We start from the raw sequence: 18,094 nt of genomic DNA, 5'->3' as shown, positions 1-18,094 counted from the left end.
AAAAATCCCATTCTGTATTTTACATTTATACTTCATATTTAAAATACAACAAACTACTACTGTAAATACATTACAATTATAATAAACATTTTCCGTTTTAATTATGTAGAAATGTGTCTAGACCCAAAAACTGATTTTAAGGATTTTTGATTACAGGTACAGATCCTGCTTACATATATCATGATATGTTGCATGGTATTCCTGAGGGTGGGTCCAGATACATTTTTTTAAACCAGGAGATGGCCATCTGAATTCTTTACCAAAGATGAATAACCCAGCATATATAAACTCCCAGCCAGTTAAAAATGATGGTGAACAGGAATCAAGGCCATGCTGAAGCCCCACACTCGGTGGAAAGTAAATTAATTTACATTAGATTTTATTTTTAGGAGTTCTTTTGAGGGATCTTTATGGTGACGGTTTTTGCTTCTGTGTACTCCCTCAATCCATACTCTCCCCTAAAAATAAATAAAAAGAGTTGTTAAATAGGAAAATAAGACATTTCACATTTTGATGTTGTCTTTAAAATAAAGGCAGACAATTCCCCACCTCTTCACCATATGCTTGTATTTTGCATTGATAAAAAAATAAATAAAAAAAACAAAAAAAACAGTAGTTATAACAGCGAATGAGGTATTTCTTACATTTCTCTTCCATTGCCCGACATCTTGTATCCTCCGAAGGGGCTCTGAGCATTGAGGGCATTGTAGCAATTTATCCTAAGAAGGGAAAAGAAATTTCATAAAAATCTTCCAGTAAAATTGAAAGGTCAATAAACACATAAGAGGACTTCATCAAAGAAAACAAAATGGACTCTTATGCCTATCCTTGCTATGGACTTTTACAAATAAAAGACTAGACTTCAAAATAAGTGTTGCCATATGATTATGTAAATAACTGGGAATGCAAGGTATCCCCAAATAGTGTAAATTCCTTGCAGGCAAAAGAACCGACATTTACTTTAATAACACAGAAGGGGTACGTTACTTGAATTTCCACGTAATTTAACAAAAAGTGAATATTTCAGTTATTGAACAAAGGTGGTGCACACAGCAGTAACTCCTCCACTGCGGATGCAGGATTAATAGTGGTGAACAAACAAATATTACAACCACACATTAAACATGACCCAACCCTGGTGAGACTTACAATAAGGTTGCAGTTTATGTGCGCATGTGCTTTAATTAAGACTGCAGTACATTTCACATGAAATTAGTTCAGTACATCTTATTAAAGAATAATACACACAACTGCCCATTGTCTTACAATGTAACAGTAGGATGCTAGAAAGTGGGAGCAGTGTGAATTTATGGCTAAATACAAGGCATTATTAATTATCATCCTTACCACACAGTTCCAGCTTGCATTGCTGAAGAAACAGTGAGGGCTTTGTTGATATCATTTGTAAAAACGGCTGCTACTAGACCAAAGTCAGAGTTGTTGGCTCTCTCTATAACTTCTTCCATTGTTTTAAACCGTAGTATTTGCTGAACAGGTCCAAAAATCTACAATAAAAGTTTAATATTTTGTATTACTTTAACTTGTAATGACAAACAAAAATAAAAAAAAATCAAATTGCAAATTTTGTGACATGCAGACTCATAGGCAGACTGGATGCAATAGGTATTGACATTATCAGGTTATATGCTTTCTCCAAGAATAAAAAGTGAATGTCCTGGTAGTTTAAGGTTTGTCCTCTTTATATACAGTTCTGAACAAAGCAGCTCAAATAAAGTATAAATCAATCAGCCAGCAGCCTACTATGCTCTTTCCTTTTATATCCAATGGCATTTCTGTGCCCTGGTGGGGACTACGAGAACCTTGTATTTAATACCAGAAGCAAGAATGATGTGAGTGAAAACAACTATATGTAAATAGGGTTGGCCCTGGGTTCTTGGTGCCCCCATTTTGTTTTTTTTTGTTTTTTGTTTTTTTTTTTTTAAACAAAAAGCATTTATAAAACACTGGACACCAAGCGTTGTACCTCTTCTTTCGCAATCCTCATTTCATCTGTAACATTGGAGAAAACTGTTGGTTCTATAAACAATCCTTTTCTCCCTAGTGGTTTGCCGCCACATTCCAGTTTGGCTCCTTCAGAAATCCCACTTTGGATGAGTTCCAAGATTTTGTTATATTGTTTCTTATCACTCTAAGGGAGGAATAAAACAAACCAAATAAAAAGAGAACATGTTCACTCACATAACAAGGGAAGATAAGGTTACATGTGCAATAAATTAGTAGTGAAGCAAAGCAAATGTTTTAGCTAACCCATATAGCACAAGTCTTAAAAGAGCTGAACCATAACAGGAGGTATTTATGAAACAGACAAAACAACAAAAATGAAAGGTACTTTATATCCTGGTATTTTACCACAACCAATTACATAAAGTTAAAAAAAAAAAAAAAAAATTTAGAACATGTTACCTGGGGGCCTTGTTCTGTAGTTGGATCAAAAGGACTCCCAACTATCCTTCTCTTTGCACGTTCAACACTTTTCCTTACAAATTCATCGTAAATTGAGTCTTCTACAAAGGTTCGCGAACCTGCAGTACAACATTGTCCTTGGTTGAAGAAGACACCTTGGTGTGCTTGCTCAACTGCGTAATCCACTGCAAAATAAACACCAACCTATGAAACATTACTTTATATGGGGCAAACCAATATTTGAACCTTACCACAAAATTCCTAATTTTATTAAAAAAAAAAAAAAAAAAAAAAGAGTGAAAGGTTTAGGAACCCATCATAAGATTTAGATGCTTTTCAAAACAGAGCAGTGTATTGTAATTACCGCACACATTACCTATGTATCCACTAGATTTGCTATTGTATTTCCCATTGTAAGCATCGTAGCCAGAATATGTGACAAGGCATGTGTCAACTCAGTACTCTTTAATGTGCTTTTATAACACATAATAGACAAAAGCTTTCCTATTTCTATACTCCAAAAAAGGCAAATGTGAGGGAACACTTCGTATTTGACAGGTGGTTAACAGTGCTGGTATCAAAGGGACTATACAGAAGACCCTTGTTTTATCTATACAAGACACATCAAAATAACATATGCATTCAGAAAGCCTGAAACAAAGATTTATGCACTTTACAGTGTTTTATTTTAGGTAAAATAAAAAAGGTTTATCAAATGGAAGTGCTCATACTTACAGTCTGCATCTGCAAAGATGATGTTGGGACTTTTCCCACCCAACTCAAGTGTCACCCTCTTCAGATTACTTCTTCCAGCTGCTTCTTGGATGAGTTTTCCTACCTAAAAAGAAAGATACAAAATTACCAAAAATGCCACGACTATATTCTGCAACATCATCAGCTTGGGAAGTATGGACATCATGATTAGCGAAAGATTTTTGTTTACATTAAGACCGGGGACAAAAAAACAAAAAAAAAACCCAAACATAATAGTGGTCTATGATAATTCAGAATATAATATTTACACATTTGGAGGCCATTGGCACATATGTTCTTTTAATTCACAGGATAATGCTGCACACAGTAGGGCTTTAGTTTTATTTTTTTTTATACAAGGAATGCAAGAGTTTTAAGATTTGTTTTATAAATTAAATGTTAATTCTATTTTCCACCTTTTACAACAATAGTACGAGCGGTTATTCTTATGTGCCGCCCAGTTCTAACTTATCATGGCTCAAGCAGATCCAGCTCTATTTCTAGTTAACACAAACATAGAAAGACAATGACTATACAGTAATGTACAGAGAGAATCTGAAACCTGATAAAAGTGTTCCAAAAAAGCTGCCCTGCACTATATTCTGTAATATTTGGTTTGTGTGTTTTAATCATTGCTCAGACCAACTCATCCATTAGTAATAATGGCACATGTGATTCAGAAAGTCTTCATCAGAGGAGCTCATGCTTTTAAAACATGAATAGCTATGAACATTTATGATGAAAGGTCCCATCCCTTGCCCTAACGCAGAGCAATTTAGAGTGGATTAACCACGATGGACAGGACATCCATCTTTAGATCATATAACAAGCCATTAATCTCCCTTAAATAAGAACTCTGCAGAGTAAATTAGAATCAGTTGTAATACAGCTGTTGGTCACAAACATTTGTTTGGCATTAACATTTGGTAATCTCTTGTAATGTAATGGTGGCTCTTGTATTGTACAAGGGAGTTGCGCGAAGTAGAAGGAACATGCAGCGTGGCTTTTATTTCTCCTAGTTTCCCAATGTTCTATAAGCAAGATTAATGATCTGTTTATCATATTTCTGATATTTGCTACAGCTCTGACAATTGAGGGGAAAAAAATCTGAAAATCACTGTCTTAACTGTGATCTTGTGGACTATTACAGCAGACCTTATCATGCAATACAAAACAAAACATTGAATACAATGGAACAAGCCACCATTTGCATACAAACAGCCATATCAACCATAAGATCACTTATCTCACTTAAGAAAAGCTCAAAAGTTCTGTATTCTTTGCTTAGTTATACAAATATTATTTGCAAAGGTTTGTGGATGATCTTGTTGCTGAATCTACAATTTTCCAAAGAAAATATATACACTCTACTAAAAAGGAAAAAAAATGAATGCTCTGTGGAGACATGAAACCTAGCATTAAAAATTTTAGAGTGACAGGGGTTTTCCTACAAAGAATCAAAAGTTTATTTGTTCAAAAAAGTGCTACTGAAAATTAGCTTCTTTTATAAAGATTATTACTTATTAGTAAAAATGAATGGTGTGAGTTCTGTTATTTTTGGAAGACTCATAAAAAGTCTTAAATTTGCAAAAATACTGAAACGTTGCCACTAAATCCATTCAAATGGCAATGCTTGTTAAAAGGCTCCTTTTTGGACATTTCATAACATGTTCCAAGCAAAGATCTAAGCGGGGAAAAAAGCAAAAAAAAAAAAAAAAAGCCATCATAGCTTAAAAATACAATTTTCTCCTATATCAGCAGGTCCTATTTGTAAAAAGCAGCCTGTAAGTTATTTTATAGAGGCAAGCCTGCCCAGGAACGTTCATGGTTTTTATGAATTAGATTTGTTTTACCGGGCTATTAAATCTAACTTAATATAGTAAATACAAAATATATTTGAACAGTGGCATTCTGGATAAAAAATACATAATGGAACTGTATAATATTCTAAACTAGGCTTGATAGTTTAGAATAGTGGTTTTTTTTAGTGTATTAAGTATTAGAAGTGTCTGTCAGGCATAAGATATATCAGATACAGATTGTGATTTTTTTTTCCTATCAAGACTATTTGATGGCCGTGGGCGCTGAATAAGCATGGCAATCGTGTGAATTATGGGTTTCATTTTACAGCACGTGTCAGCACCACAAGTGACTGGAACTCTCTGCAGCATGCCAAAATGCTATGGAACAAGGTCTGGTCTCGGGTATTGTGAAATGTAAGACAAAAGTTCATTTCTGGGGATATTAGTATATATATATATATATATATATATATATATATATATATATATATATATATTATATATATATCACAGAGAGGAGTCTGATCAGAGACCTATACATACCTCAGTTGACCCAGTGAAAGCAATTTTGTCTACGCCAGGGTGAGAGGCTATTGTTGCGCCTGCGGTTGGACCATACCCTGGCAAAATATTGACAACCCCGGGTGGAAACCCAGCCTATAAAAACAAAACACATTACAAAGAGAAAATAGCATGTATAAATACAATTACGTTTAAGCACCTTAAGTGTTGTACCATCGGTGGGTGTTTTACCTCCTTGATGAGTGCGCCCATATACATAGCAGTGAGTGGAGTTTGTTCAGCAGGCTTAATTACCACCGTATTGCCACAGCAGAGTGCCGGAGCAGCCTTCCATGCAAACATCAGCAGGGGGAAGTTCCACTGTAGGATGAAATAGGTGGATGAATTGAAACATATTGCATTGTTGCTTTGTGCACAAGATATCAAGCTGCTAATAAAAAGCCTGGGAACACTGTTAAGTGGGATGAATCTTTCTGCTCTATCTACCATAGCACATTTCCATAAAAGTTGTGCAAACCATACATTACATGTATGGTTTGCTCGACTTTTCTCCTGTATCTCAGACTGCTTCAACAGAAACAGACCTTAAATTCAACTTTTGTCAAATTAAATTTCCCGTTTTACGTTTAAGGAATGTCAGGTAACATTATCTCTGTAGTGCAACTCTCTGCATCCTTAGTTACTGGATAGTTGTCTGATGTGCAACCCATAACGGATGCTGCCCCCATAAAACAAAAAAAAAACAAAAAAAAAAAATATAGGAAACTCAAATTACAAGCAGTTTTTGGCAGATACAGATCTGGTTCCCTTTTATTTTTGTAAACATCTGCTCCACCCCCCACCCCCAGTCAGTACTGGAAAAATACACAAATGTTCCTTTTACAAAACAGCTGATTTACCCACTGCAAGTGGCTTTGATATACTTCTTTTTTTTTTTTTGCCAGTTCTACCACTGACTAAAGAGACACTGTTTTAGGGTTGGGAAACATGAAAGAAACCAATACAACCATTACATGACAACTATAAAAGTAAAGCATCCCATGTACATATTTTAAACAAAGTTAACACAATGCTACAATAAGTAAAGCAACACATTTTCGAGAAAGAGAGAGCCATTGCGTGTGTCATATGTCCCAAGATGCTACATTATTCAAAAGGTACAAGAAGCCAACCAAAAGCCTTCTCAAGTGGACCTCCCAAGACCCAAAAAGTTATATCTTACCATTCAATATACAAAGAAAAACTAAGGCAATACGCAAGTCATAGACTTGCCTGGTTATAGTATGTTATTGAATGCATTTTCGACTGCTATTGTAAATCAAGGGGGAACCCTTTCTTAATGAAATAGTAGCTTACAAAGTCAGAGTTTCAGACTCCTTTTGATATTGCAGCCATCCACAAGAATTTTCCATGGGTGTGTGAAGAAAACAAAAACGGATTAGGTTTAACGTTCCACTGGCTTAACGTTCCAACAAGTTTGTGCTCGAAGGAGCTGGTTTTTATTATCTCAACTGGCTTGCAGGCCAACAATCCTCCGGTACACCCCGCCGGTAACCGCACACCCACGGTTCCTCCCGGGGAACGAGTGCCGAAGACCCACAGCTTCCACCTCTATTACGTAAATATGCCGGCTTCACACTCCAAGAATAAATATAAAGTGCCGGTATACCAGCATGATCAGCGGGAGAGAAAAGCACAAAGCTAAACCCATTTCTCACTTTACATGGTGCTTATTCACATGCCTTCATAAACCTTAATTGGCTTTGGTCAACCTCTAATCTTAATAGAGACAGTTTAACAGATGTAGTAGTACTGTGTGTCACATCAAGTCATAAAACACCAATTGGCATCTGAAATGGCATTAATAGTGAAGTCACTGTGGATTAGTAATCATTCAACTGTGTTTTATTGTGGACTAAATTGATTTTCTAAGATCTTGACACATCTAGGCTCATAAAATGTCAGCAGTGCATCCATGTTGGCATGCAAACAACAAACAAACTTGCTTAGTGATTAGATAACTAAAATAAGTTTAGATTTCTGCCCTGTGAGAACCTTAGCATGTTCTAGTATACAAAAGGGCAACAGCTTTAGTAAGTATTTCAGTAACTAAATATACTTCATACATTAATAGGCAGTAAAAAAAATAAAAAATCCATTGAATTACTTACAGGAATGATCTGACCACATACTCCAATGGGTTCATGCCTTGTAAATGTGAGATAATCCCCATCTAAATAAAAGAACAGGGAGGTACATTTTTTATTTTATCTAGATTAGATGTGTTAAGGATATATTGCTTTAGATAAAAATGTCATACACTATACATTAAAGAAGTCAGTTTCATCACCAATGCATGATTAGTATAATAGTTGCATTTTATACATTGAATATGCATAATTTACAAAGGGACCTTTTCTAACACTTTATGCATTCATCTGAATATTTAGAATGTGTAAAAGGTTCAGAACCGCCTATACTCGCTAAAAAATGATGTGAAGAGGAGTAGCAAAACATTACAAGAACGGTTTCCCAATGCCACTTTATACAGGAAAATTCAGTCACTCGGGTCCTTCCACACATGTTTTGGTTGGTTTTAAGCCTATGCAGACCACCAACAGAATATGAAAACTGTGCAGTGCCTCAGTTCCAGGACATCTTGTATCCAGTGCCTGAAGCCTGTATCCTAGGATACACAGCAACATTAAAAATATTTTATACAAATTATACTGTTACTTTTTTTTTTTAAAGGCTCAATAAATAATTCTTAGCCCATTAAGGACAACGGGTGGTCCTTAGACCCATTAAAAGGACAATACATTGGGATACATGGGCTTTGTTGTGAAATTATGGTAATACTTAAACAGCAGAGCATTCTGGGGAGCATTCCAGTATGGGCAGTGAATGGTTATTTGTGACAAGTTTGTTAAAAGAAAAAACTCCACATACCAGCTGGGATAGTCATTCCATGTATCTTGTCAGCATAGCCAGCATAATACCGAAATGTTTTTATAACACCTTGAAGATCCACGTAAAAAGTCTGCAAAAATGGCTTCCCACTGTTTAGGGATTCAAGAGTCTGCAATGTAAAGTGCAAAATATCAGAAGTTAAAAATAAAGATCATATATAACACCAACTTTTTCTCATGATGACACGGCAGTAGGGACCACCTAGTGGTATGATTATCTTATATCGAATCATCATATACAGCAGTGCTTTACAATGGGTAAACAGGACGTAGCAAGCAGTGCAGAACATAACAATTCAACTTACAGAAACAAGACGCAAGGAAGGCCCCGCTCAAACAAGCTTACAATCAACAAACTAAAGTCTGGTAAAACGCAGTCTCTCCTACAACGTCCCGCTGTCTTCTGTAGACTATAATCTCACTATGAAGGCTACAAATCTAGGTATTACAGAATCAACCTTAATAGCATAAAGACATTGCCCTCAAACAATGGGTTACAGACCACTAGAGGTTTCCACGACCTTTCAAAGCACAAAAGAGTGCATGTGCGTCTATAGAGGAAAAAAAGTAGGAACAGGAGGAAAAAGTTACTGAGGCACAATTGCTGGATTTTTATTCAATTTAAGCCATTATTGTCTCTATGCATTAAGTTTGTTAGAGTAGGTAGGTGGTCGAACATATTTCTCGAATGGTCTCCAGGCACTAAACTTTGAGAACCAGGAGAGAAGGGAACCGTATTTCATGCTGCAAAGTGTCTGGCACAATAGCAGATTGCAATCTGAACATAGCACAAAACACCTATATTAATATGTAGAACATTTTGGGTCCATAAAATTGAGCAATAGATAGATCTTCTGAGCACGCTGCAGAAATTAACCAGACACGTTTTGTTCTGCCATTCATGCTTCACTGAACATCTTAAAACAGAACGCAACATCTGCAAATTATTATGGGCACCACGTACTTTAGTAAAAACATCAGAGATTTAATAACGGGATAAAAAATAAATAAAAAAATCCTGCAACGTCACCAGGTTGTTACCATAACAACTGCTATGTGTGATAAATCCAGAGAAAACAGAACAGCCATTATAGTATAACCTTTAACTTTGCAACAGCTCCGATGATTAATTAAATGTAGATGCCCAAATGTCAGCTTGCTATGTACTAAAGTTTGACTAGAGATTTTTTCCCTAAAATGATCAAAAAGTATATTTAGATACAGACTTGAGAGAATTAAACATGTTGAATTCTGTAGCATTATATCAGACTTATCATACTTCCAAAGGTCTCCCTCGACCATCCTGTGATGGGCACACCACAACTCGTTTTTAAGGTTCTTAGAGTCTGTATATATGATAGTACCACATATGACAACAAGGCTGATTTTAATCAGTTAATAGTTAATAGCAGCACACAGACCCATATTACTTGATTTGTTGAATTAGACTATTTTAAGATTTTGAGTGTTTCACTTCATTGGGTGAAGTATCCAACCAAAATAGAGAACTACATTTTTACAAATACACCCAGTATCATCTTTGTGAGCACACCGAGATATGGATGGAGTATGGTCTCAGCCACTTACTGCAAGGACAGCTCTGTCTCGCTCCACTAGGTCAGCTAACTTATCCAAGAGCCTGCCCCGTTCTGATGCATCCATTCTCCTCCACACTGACCCAAGAGAGAATGCCAAGCGGGCAGCCCTTACAGCTTTGTCCACGTCAGCCTATTGAAAGAAGAAAAGCAGAAACTGAGTATCTATACATTTGTTTATGGTATTATGGTTTGTAAAGCCACACCTTTGTATATTTAAGTAAGATGTCATCTTGAGAACAAGTAGTATACCCTACAACAATGTACTTCTATGTATATTTATTGAGCGCCAGATTTACTTTGTACTTTATGAAAAGGGAGCTGGAATAAGTGACACCATACAATAAGTATAGTAGTTATACAGACATTGTGATTGGGGTACAGTAGGTATGAATACATAAAGAAGCTTATAGTTTAAATAGTACGTACCTTCTCTGCTTCTTGTACTTCACAAATTTGCTCTCCAGTTGCTGGATTGTAGACTGGAAATACCTTTCCACTCTCTGAAGTCTGCCACTCATTGTTGATAAAAATCTAGTATTGAGGAAATAAAATGTACAGATCAAAAAAAAAAAAAAAAAAAAAAAAAAAAGAGGGGGTAAAACGCACAACTAACTTTACATTAAACCACCATTTTTATTCACCATGATCAGGCAGTCTGAACTTCTGCCTTCACTGTGCCAGTACCTGACGTAAGAGTGAATCTATGGAGCTTGCATACCCTGCAATGCCCCACACAATCAAAAAACAGTTTGTTTATCAACTGATCTTAGAACAGAAAGACATAACCCATTCCATATTTACAAATAAAATAATGAAAAGTAAAATGAGAAAGTTAGTCAAACTGCTCTTCCACATCATTCCCATGTAGCAAAAAAAAAAAATAGAAAGATGTTTTAACTTTAAAATAACCTGAGAAAGGAAACATTTTAAAGCACTATAAATGCAAAACCAGGGGTTTATTTACTGCGGGAACACATCTCCATATCAGCTATGCATTATTACACACCAGCACTGGTGAGTTTGCGTTTGTAGGACCAAATAAGCTGAGGTTTTAAAAACATACAAATAAGGACAGACTAGATAGGCTTAATGTCATCCACCAAATTGCTATCATTCAGTAGCCGTTTCTATTACATGCAAGTAACACAGTTACTTTTACCCCTTTGTTTTAGTCTAAACAGAAAAAATTACCATTTTGCTCTTATTAACACAAGTCGATCAGGTTTAAATTGGCTATAAAACCCGTACCATTTACTACAGCGTGTGTGTAAAGTGCCTCATCTAATGGTCTGGAACGGTTTCAAGTCTTGAAAACTACCAGCTGCCGGGTTTACAAGCAAAACCTTACACTTAAATAACTCACTTTTGAAAGTCTTAAGTGTTCTGTGTCAGGTAGTACCAGGCAGCAGACAACCATACCACCAAGCCCAGATACTTTTGCAATAAATTTGCATTCACTGGGGGCTTTTTAGAACTCCTCTAGCTATACAGACTCTTGCGGTTGTTGATTAAATGTATATATCCTGCACATTTAATCTGACTTTCATTATGGTCACTTCATAAAAATGCCATGTAGTGGACAAGTGATGACACATGGGGGGGGGGGGGGGGAAGAAAAAACCTACAAGGAATCTTGGTAAAGCTTAAAATGCCCCCCTCCCCTACACACACTTTTTAATTTATAGTGACTGTTCTAAGGGCAGATTGTAAATCAGAAGAACGGTGTGACATGAAATGATCCTATCTAAAGAGTATATATAAACCAGGGTTGACCGCAGTTTGACAAAGAAAGGAGACCCCCTTTGAAAAGCAGAGCTCGTTTCCATGTAAATCATACCCAGAGTACCAAGAGAGGCCATTGTTCACACTCAATACCAAAAGTCACCCACGTTTGTAATGCTCGTGGATACAATGTTAATTAATGCCGACTTGTGATCATAAATCAGTTCTAGTGTTATGCAGGCCAATTTTGTGTTAAGTTTACATTTTTTTTTTTTTTTTTGAAATTATTAAAAACAACAAAAACTGGACACCAGTAAAAATATATGCTCTTAAGCTCCTATAGTTGGAATAGCCTCCCAGCAGAATTGGTAGAGACAAATACAATGAGAATTTAAACATGCAGGGGAAAAAAAACATATGTTTATCCTGAATCTACGTCAAAACCAAATACTGGTTTAAGATCTCTTTACTGCAGGAAAGAAATAAGCAGAATACATAGGCCAAAATGGTTACTTATTTCTACACCAATCAGCAGCTACGAAGGCTCCTGATGTAAAGAAAAAAAAACCCAAAAAAACAAAACCATACATTGTTTACGGTTTGAATTCCCATTACGATATAAAACTTTAGTGGTCCTTAAGGGCTTAAGTGTAACTGGTGTATGCATTACTTTAGTATCCCATAATTAAAGCAGCAACAGGGCACAAGTGGGATCACAGAATTAATTTAAAACCACATCAGCAGCTGGTGGCAATGTAAGATCTCATTTCCTCTACTAATGCAGTCGTAAAACGATGTGCTATTGAAACAATGATGTTGATTTACATTCTTAATTTGATATAGGATTGTGATGTCATAATTTATCTGCATCCTCCCCAGCTGCATAGACCCAAATGACTGCGAGTGTGCAAACAGACAAGGCTAAACTCCGGTGGGATGGACAAAACACAAAATGTTTTTAGACTTTCTTGTAAGCACAGGAAGTTGATTTTAACATCTGAGCAATAATGGCATCCCAAAGGAAAAATTATTTTGGATCAACACCAAATGAATGGGAAATTTTCAACTGTTATTTACTAGCTATGGTTTCCTCTGTCAATGTTATCCTTTTGTATGGTTGCCTCCACTATAACAAAAAACATACTTATCTATTATAATATCTTATTATAAAAAATAAAATTTACATTAAAAATGTGCGCACACGTGTTAAACAACTCAGTGCTTAAAGTTATATTTTAAATGTGGATTTCTGATGAAAAATTTTTTTTTATAATATATATTTTTGCAGCAAAAATAATCGCAGATTGTTATGTTAGATATTGTACTATTAATGCTTCGTTTTGCGGTAAGCATGCGATTAATGGCAAACAATTCCTGCTGCTGCAGCATGACGTTAGCACAGAGTATTAGAAATAGTATACCATTTCAATTCTAATATTAAGTCTATGAAAAGTGACAGTAAGCTGAGATTACGGCTGCCACTTTTACTGCAGGTTCCTTGCATTTACCAGTGGCCCTTAGCACACACCGCAGTCTCCATGAAATTCAACTACTACAGAATAGAGTTGAGTGGGGAAAAAAAATGGCTGTCTTTTGCAAATCAGGAGCTTGGGCCTTGTAGAAGCCATCTTGGGAATAAAACCCTTGTCAGCCATCAGACATATTTCAGGAAGTGGAATCTGTTTCCACCTACTTTCGCATGAGTTACTGCTCTGTTTTCACTCCCACAAATGAATAAAAAAATTAGATATAGATATATATATCTTGTTCATAGCTACAACAGAATAGACACACTAGAGTTTCAGCTACTTAATTATGTTGCTCAACGTTAGATCTTCCATCGCAGTCTATAACCCAGTAAAGACAGACTTTACGTTATTTGTAAGTCTCCAACACTTTTTTATTATGACCTCTTGTTCTAACATTTATCCTCCTTTAAAATTAAACTTCCTTCCTGTACACATTGATGGTTTCTTTACTGTATGACAACATTGGTGTCACAAAAGTGATTTCCAGGCAAGTAAAAAATTTTTTTATTATTTACTTACTGTCTTTTCTATACATATGAAGAGGAAACCCTGGGTGATTGGCTGGAACATACACCAAGGCTAGGAACAATGTTTCTAATGCTATGTGCTGGGTGAAACGTTACCTTTAAACCCTGCTCACAATGCAAAATGTTATTACACTAAATATAACAATAATTCCTACATATAAATGCAGTAGATGCGTAAAATATCAGTTTATAGACTAACAACCAAAAGAAATAGCATTCTAGATTAAGGAGTTTTTTTTGTAGTGGGAACAGACATTAAATACAACCAAATGTCAATAACATTACATCACGCTGTACACAAAGTTACAATTTGGCTGTATTTCAGATATAATTTGTCCTGCAAAAAGAGTTGGGCTATAGTTTGTTGAAATCTTAATATCAGGCCTATTTTAGCTTTTATTAAACTAGCTATGCACCTGATGTGCAACGTATGCTGAAAGGGAAAGCAATACATCAGGAAGAACGGGCTATTTTGTATGCCAAACAGTTTTGGTAGAACATTTTTCTGTACTTTCTTAAAAGACCGGCTCCATTTGAAGTAGCAGATATAGAAATATTTCAACCAGAAAAGGACTCTCTCTACACTATCCTTATGCATGTTAACATAGGAATTCTTACATCCCTATTATGCTAAGGCAGGGGGTTTATAACCCACAAACCACACTAGACTCCCTGCTGTTTCAATGACAGTATTTATGCTCATTGCTGAAAACACAATGACACCTAATTAGGGAAGAGTTAGACCCACCATTGTAGCTTTAATCTGGGACATTTTTCACCCAGATGTTTGAAATGCCTGTCCACACATAGAAGCGCAAATAGCTGTATTAATTACAAGGCCCCCCTGAAGCCTCATAACTTTAAGAGCCTACTAATAAAAATCCATTGTAAAGGTTAATTTAATGCAAACCTTAACAGCTACCTGGAACAGTTATGTGTTGCTAATATATTAATCAATAAGCAAATTATCGAGGGGCCCAGCTAGAGTCAAACAGCATTATCATATGTTCACTACTTTTATGCTCCCTAATGGACACACATGTTATTTCTCAATGGGGACTTGTGTTTTATATATAGTTAAAATGTATACAGTGCATGCACATACATTTCTGTCTTCTTTTAATGCTGACCTATAACTACTTGACTGCATCCAGGGAAAAATAATAAATCTGCTTTTTTGGTAAAGTATGCAGGATTTAAGAGGAATCTTAAAAGGCTACTTAAACAGTTAGAACTCTTTCTTGGAGACAGTGGTAAACTTTCTTAACTAATCCTTTTGTGGGAAACACACAGATAGAGATACTGACTAATTACACACATTCAGAAGTGTCCTGGCAGTGGAAAGTATGGCTAATAATTTGTACAATTTTAAATTACAATAATTCTGATTAAATAATGCATTTGAGTCATCTAATATAATATATATTATATGTAATAGCTTATGGCATTTACATGGTATATTAACATTTCTGATAACTTGGTTAAAAAAAAAATAATAACAAATAAACACAGTGAATTTAGCTTCTTGAGACCTTTGACTTTAGTAATGAAAATCATGGGGCTAACATTGCAGGCAATAGGTTATCCCGCTGAAGTTAACCATTTCCGTGTCGGGAGGGTGTGAGTGGCACTGTAACTAACTCTAGTTTAGTTCGTCTATCATTTACCCTCTTCCAAATAACTATTCACCAACAACATGTGCATAGATCCGCACTAGAGTTTTCTCTTAAACAATTCCCTTCACCCAACCACACAATGTTTACGAATAGAAACCATGGAGATTATCATTAACAAAAGGAAATGTCACCAAATAATGGTTTTTAGACCAAAAAAAAAATAAAAATACACTAAATATGCAAGAATATATTTTTTTATAGAAAGAAAAAAAAAGCCCCAGATCCACCTATGAATAAGTTTTAATCAATATATATATATATATATACACACTAATCTGTAAACCAAGTAATTAAGCGTGAAGACTATTAATTTAAGGAAAATGTATAGTTAAAAACAATTGATCCATAGAGCCAGGAAGATAAGTATTGTGAAAGTAGTGTTTGAGTTTGAAAGCTACATTCCAGGTAAATTAGGATTTTAATTGGGAAGACTTGAGTGTTAAAATAAATAATAGTCTACATATCTGTAAGGCTGGCATTGCAAATTTAATTGTATATATTATTTCTTATATCTATACCTTGGGCCACCTTAGTTTTAACTTTTTCATTTAATACAGGAGGATTATTAAATAAAAACTATTTTAAAATAAATCTAGTTCTACACTTAAGTGGGATTAGACAAGATATTAACACTTTAGCGCAACCGCAAGGAACAGCTGTAAATCGCCCATTCCTAGCACTCAAACCGTTAAAATACGACTATTCCGATCCTAGAATTAATGCAGAAATAGGCACATCATATTAAGGTTACTTGTAATTGTTATATATTGTGCATTTAGAATTATACAGATAAAATAGTCATATCATTACATCTTAACTGTGATTATTAGGAGGTTTACATCAATTCTCTAGATTACAAAGTGTCAAGACAATAGTAATCCAGTTAGTGTTTCGAATGCACGGTCGTATAGCTTTAAAACTAAAAACATGTTTTAAAACATTAGAAACTTACTTAGCTCACATATACATTTTTGTTAAAATGTAACATTGCCAATTTAGAATGACTAACCGAAAAAACAGATCGTGATCTGTTTTGATTGTTACTAAATCGTTCGTTCATTTATGAATCTCTCGCAGATTAAAAACAAACAAAAAAACGCTAGGTATAAAAACTGGAGACAAAAAAAGGAATTTCCAGCGGGTGGGGTAAAGTAACTACAGCCTGGGTAGAATATACAGCACGAACCATACGAATAATGACTCCTTATGCATGCATTGGTTAAAAGTACCGTGTGATCTTTTTTGGATCTCAGAGAATGAATGCAGAACAGCGTTGCGTGGGAATGTAAGTTCACTCACGGGTGTACCCTTTTCAGCCACTTACCTTAGTGTGCTTAACTTCAAGGTTTGTCGTGGGTGAAGGCAAGAGATGTAAAGATGCCATCAGGGCAGCAGGATCTGTCTTAACTTCTCCAGGCATCTCAATTTTACTTGAAGTCATAGCTAGGTACTTTTGGATAGGATTATGTTCAGCTCTCTTTCTCCACCACCCTTTTTTTTTTTTTTTTTTCCTTCTCCTCCTTTCTTCCTTCCACTGACTTAATATTCGTTTGTGGTGGGGATGAGTGTGCTGGACTTAGGGCTCTCGCACTGTAATATAGGCAGGTGTCAGCCTCAGTCTCTTCTTATTGGACATAGGGGTAGAACCCGGGGGGCTGGATCATCCTATGATGATATAATTACAAACGTCTATTTACATAAACCACTCAACATAAACATATCCCGCAGTCAATGGGACTTCCCTGTTATTTAACACATTCAATGCTCCAACAGCACATAAAACAGTCAATGAAGCCTCCCTGTTGTTTAACACATCCAGTGCTGCCTAAGTACACAATGCAGTCAATCGAGCTTCCTTGTTAAACACATTCAGTGCCTTTAATGAAGACTATCCCCACTTTCCCCCCCAAAAAAACTGCAAAGTGTCAACCATTAATTCCACTTACTTGGGTCTAGGCATTTTGGAGAGCACTTGTAGAGGATTTCCACGCAGTAATTAAAGATGAATTAGCACCTAAGTGATGTGTGCAATTCAGCGGAAAACCAAAAGGATTTCAACAATCAGAGGGAAGTGCTGAAGCCCATGTGCTTATTAAGAAGACTTGCATCTCAGAACCTAATTAGATTCAATCTGTTAACAGGAGCAGGGAATCAACATAAGAAAAAAAAGCCCAGACACTCTACAAGTAAAATACACGATTTTGCATGTTTGATCCAGTTTGTGCTTATAATCCGTGTTGATAAGCTTTTGTGTGTTTATGGTGCCCATGGACTGTTATCAGTGTTAAATTAAATCTCTTGATTATTAATGAGCTTTAGGGGGGCCCCCTAAAAAAAGTTTGGTGCAAACTGATAAAAGTGGTGCAGTCGCCATAGCAACCAGTGGAATGTTGCCTCTGATTGCTCCAGTTTTACCAGATTCTTGTTTTAGTAATCAGCATAACTCATGAAAATAGGCATCTCAGTCCTGTGTAAATTGTATTGGGTCAGTTGGTTTGAATTAAATCTTTAAGTGTGCAACACTTATTTAAAATAATTAAAAGCCTCAATCTAGAAGGATTTCTAATATTTG

At 35.7% G+C, this 18,094-nt stretch overlaps 1 protein-coding gene across 2 annotated transcripts; it reads right to left on the bottom strand.

The window, feature by feature from the left end:
• Positions 1–385: 385 nt before the first annotated feature.
• On the bottom strand, positions 386–16,963 carry LOC149297780 (retinal dehydrogenase 2). 2 transcript variants are annotated; one of them, XM_089488133.1, is made up of 13 exons: positions 16,847–16,963; positions 10,495–10,599; positions 10,058–10,198; positions 8,451–8,580; positions 7,673–7,734; positions 5,733–5,861; positions 5,523–5,636; positions 3,160–3,262; positions 2,425–2,609; positions 1,985–2,149; positions 1,348–1,505; positions 645–719; positions 386–458 (listed from the first exon to the last, which is right to left on the bottom strand). In XM_089488133.1, the coding sequence occupies exons 1-13, from the start codon at positions 16,961–16,963 to the stop codon at positions 386–388; spliced, it is 1,557 nt and encodes a 518-aa protein (XP_089344259.1). The 2 variants fall into 2 exon arrangements, with proteins under 2 accessions (XP_089344259.1, XP_089344260.1); XM_089488134.1 differs by lacking the exon at positions 5,523–5,636.
• Between the last annotated feature and the right edge of the window lie 1,131 nt (positions 16,964–18,094).

The sequence above is a fragment of the Sceloporus occidentalis genome, unplaced genomic scaffold, assembly GCF_023333645.1.
Source record: "Sceloporus occidentalis isolate IW3139 unplaced genomic scaffold, rSceOcc1.0.p SCAF_37, whole genome shotgun sequence".
NCBI lineage: Eukaryota > Metazoa > Chordata > Lepidosauria > Squamata > Phrynosomatidae > Sceloporus > Sceloporus occidentalis.
Note: the sequence above shows the minus strand (reverse complement) of the source record. Positions and strands in the feature narration are given on the sequence as shown.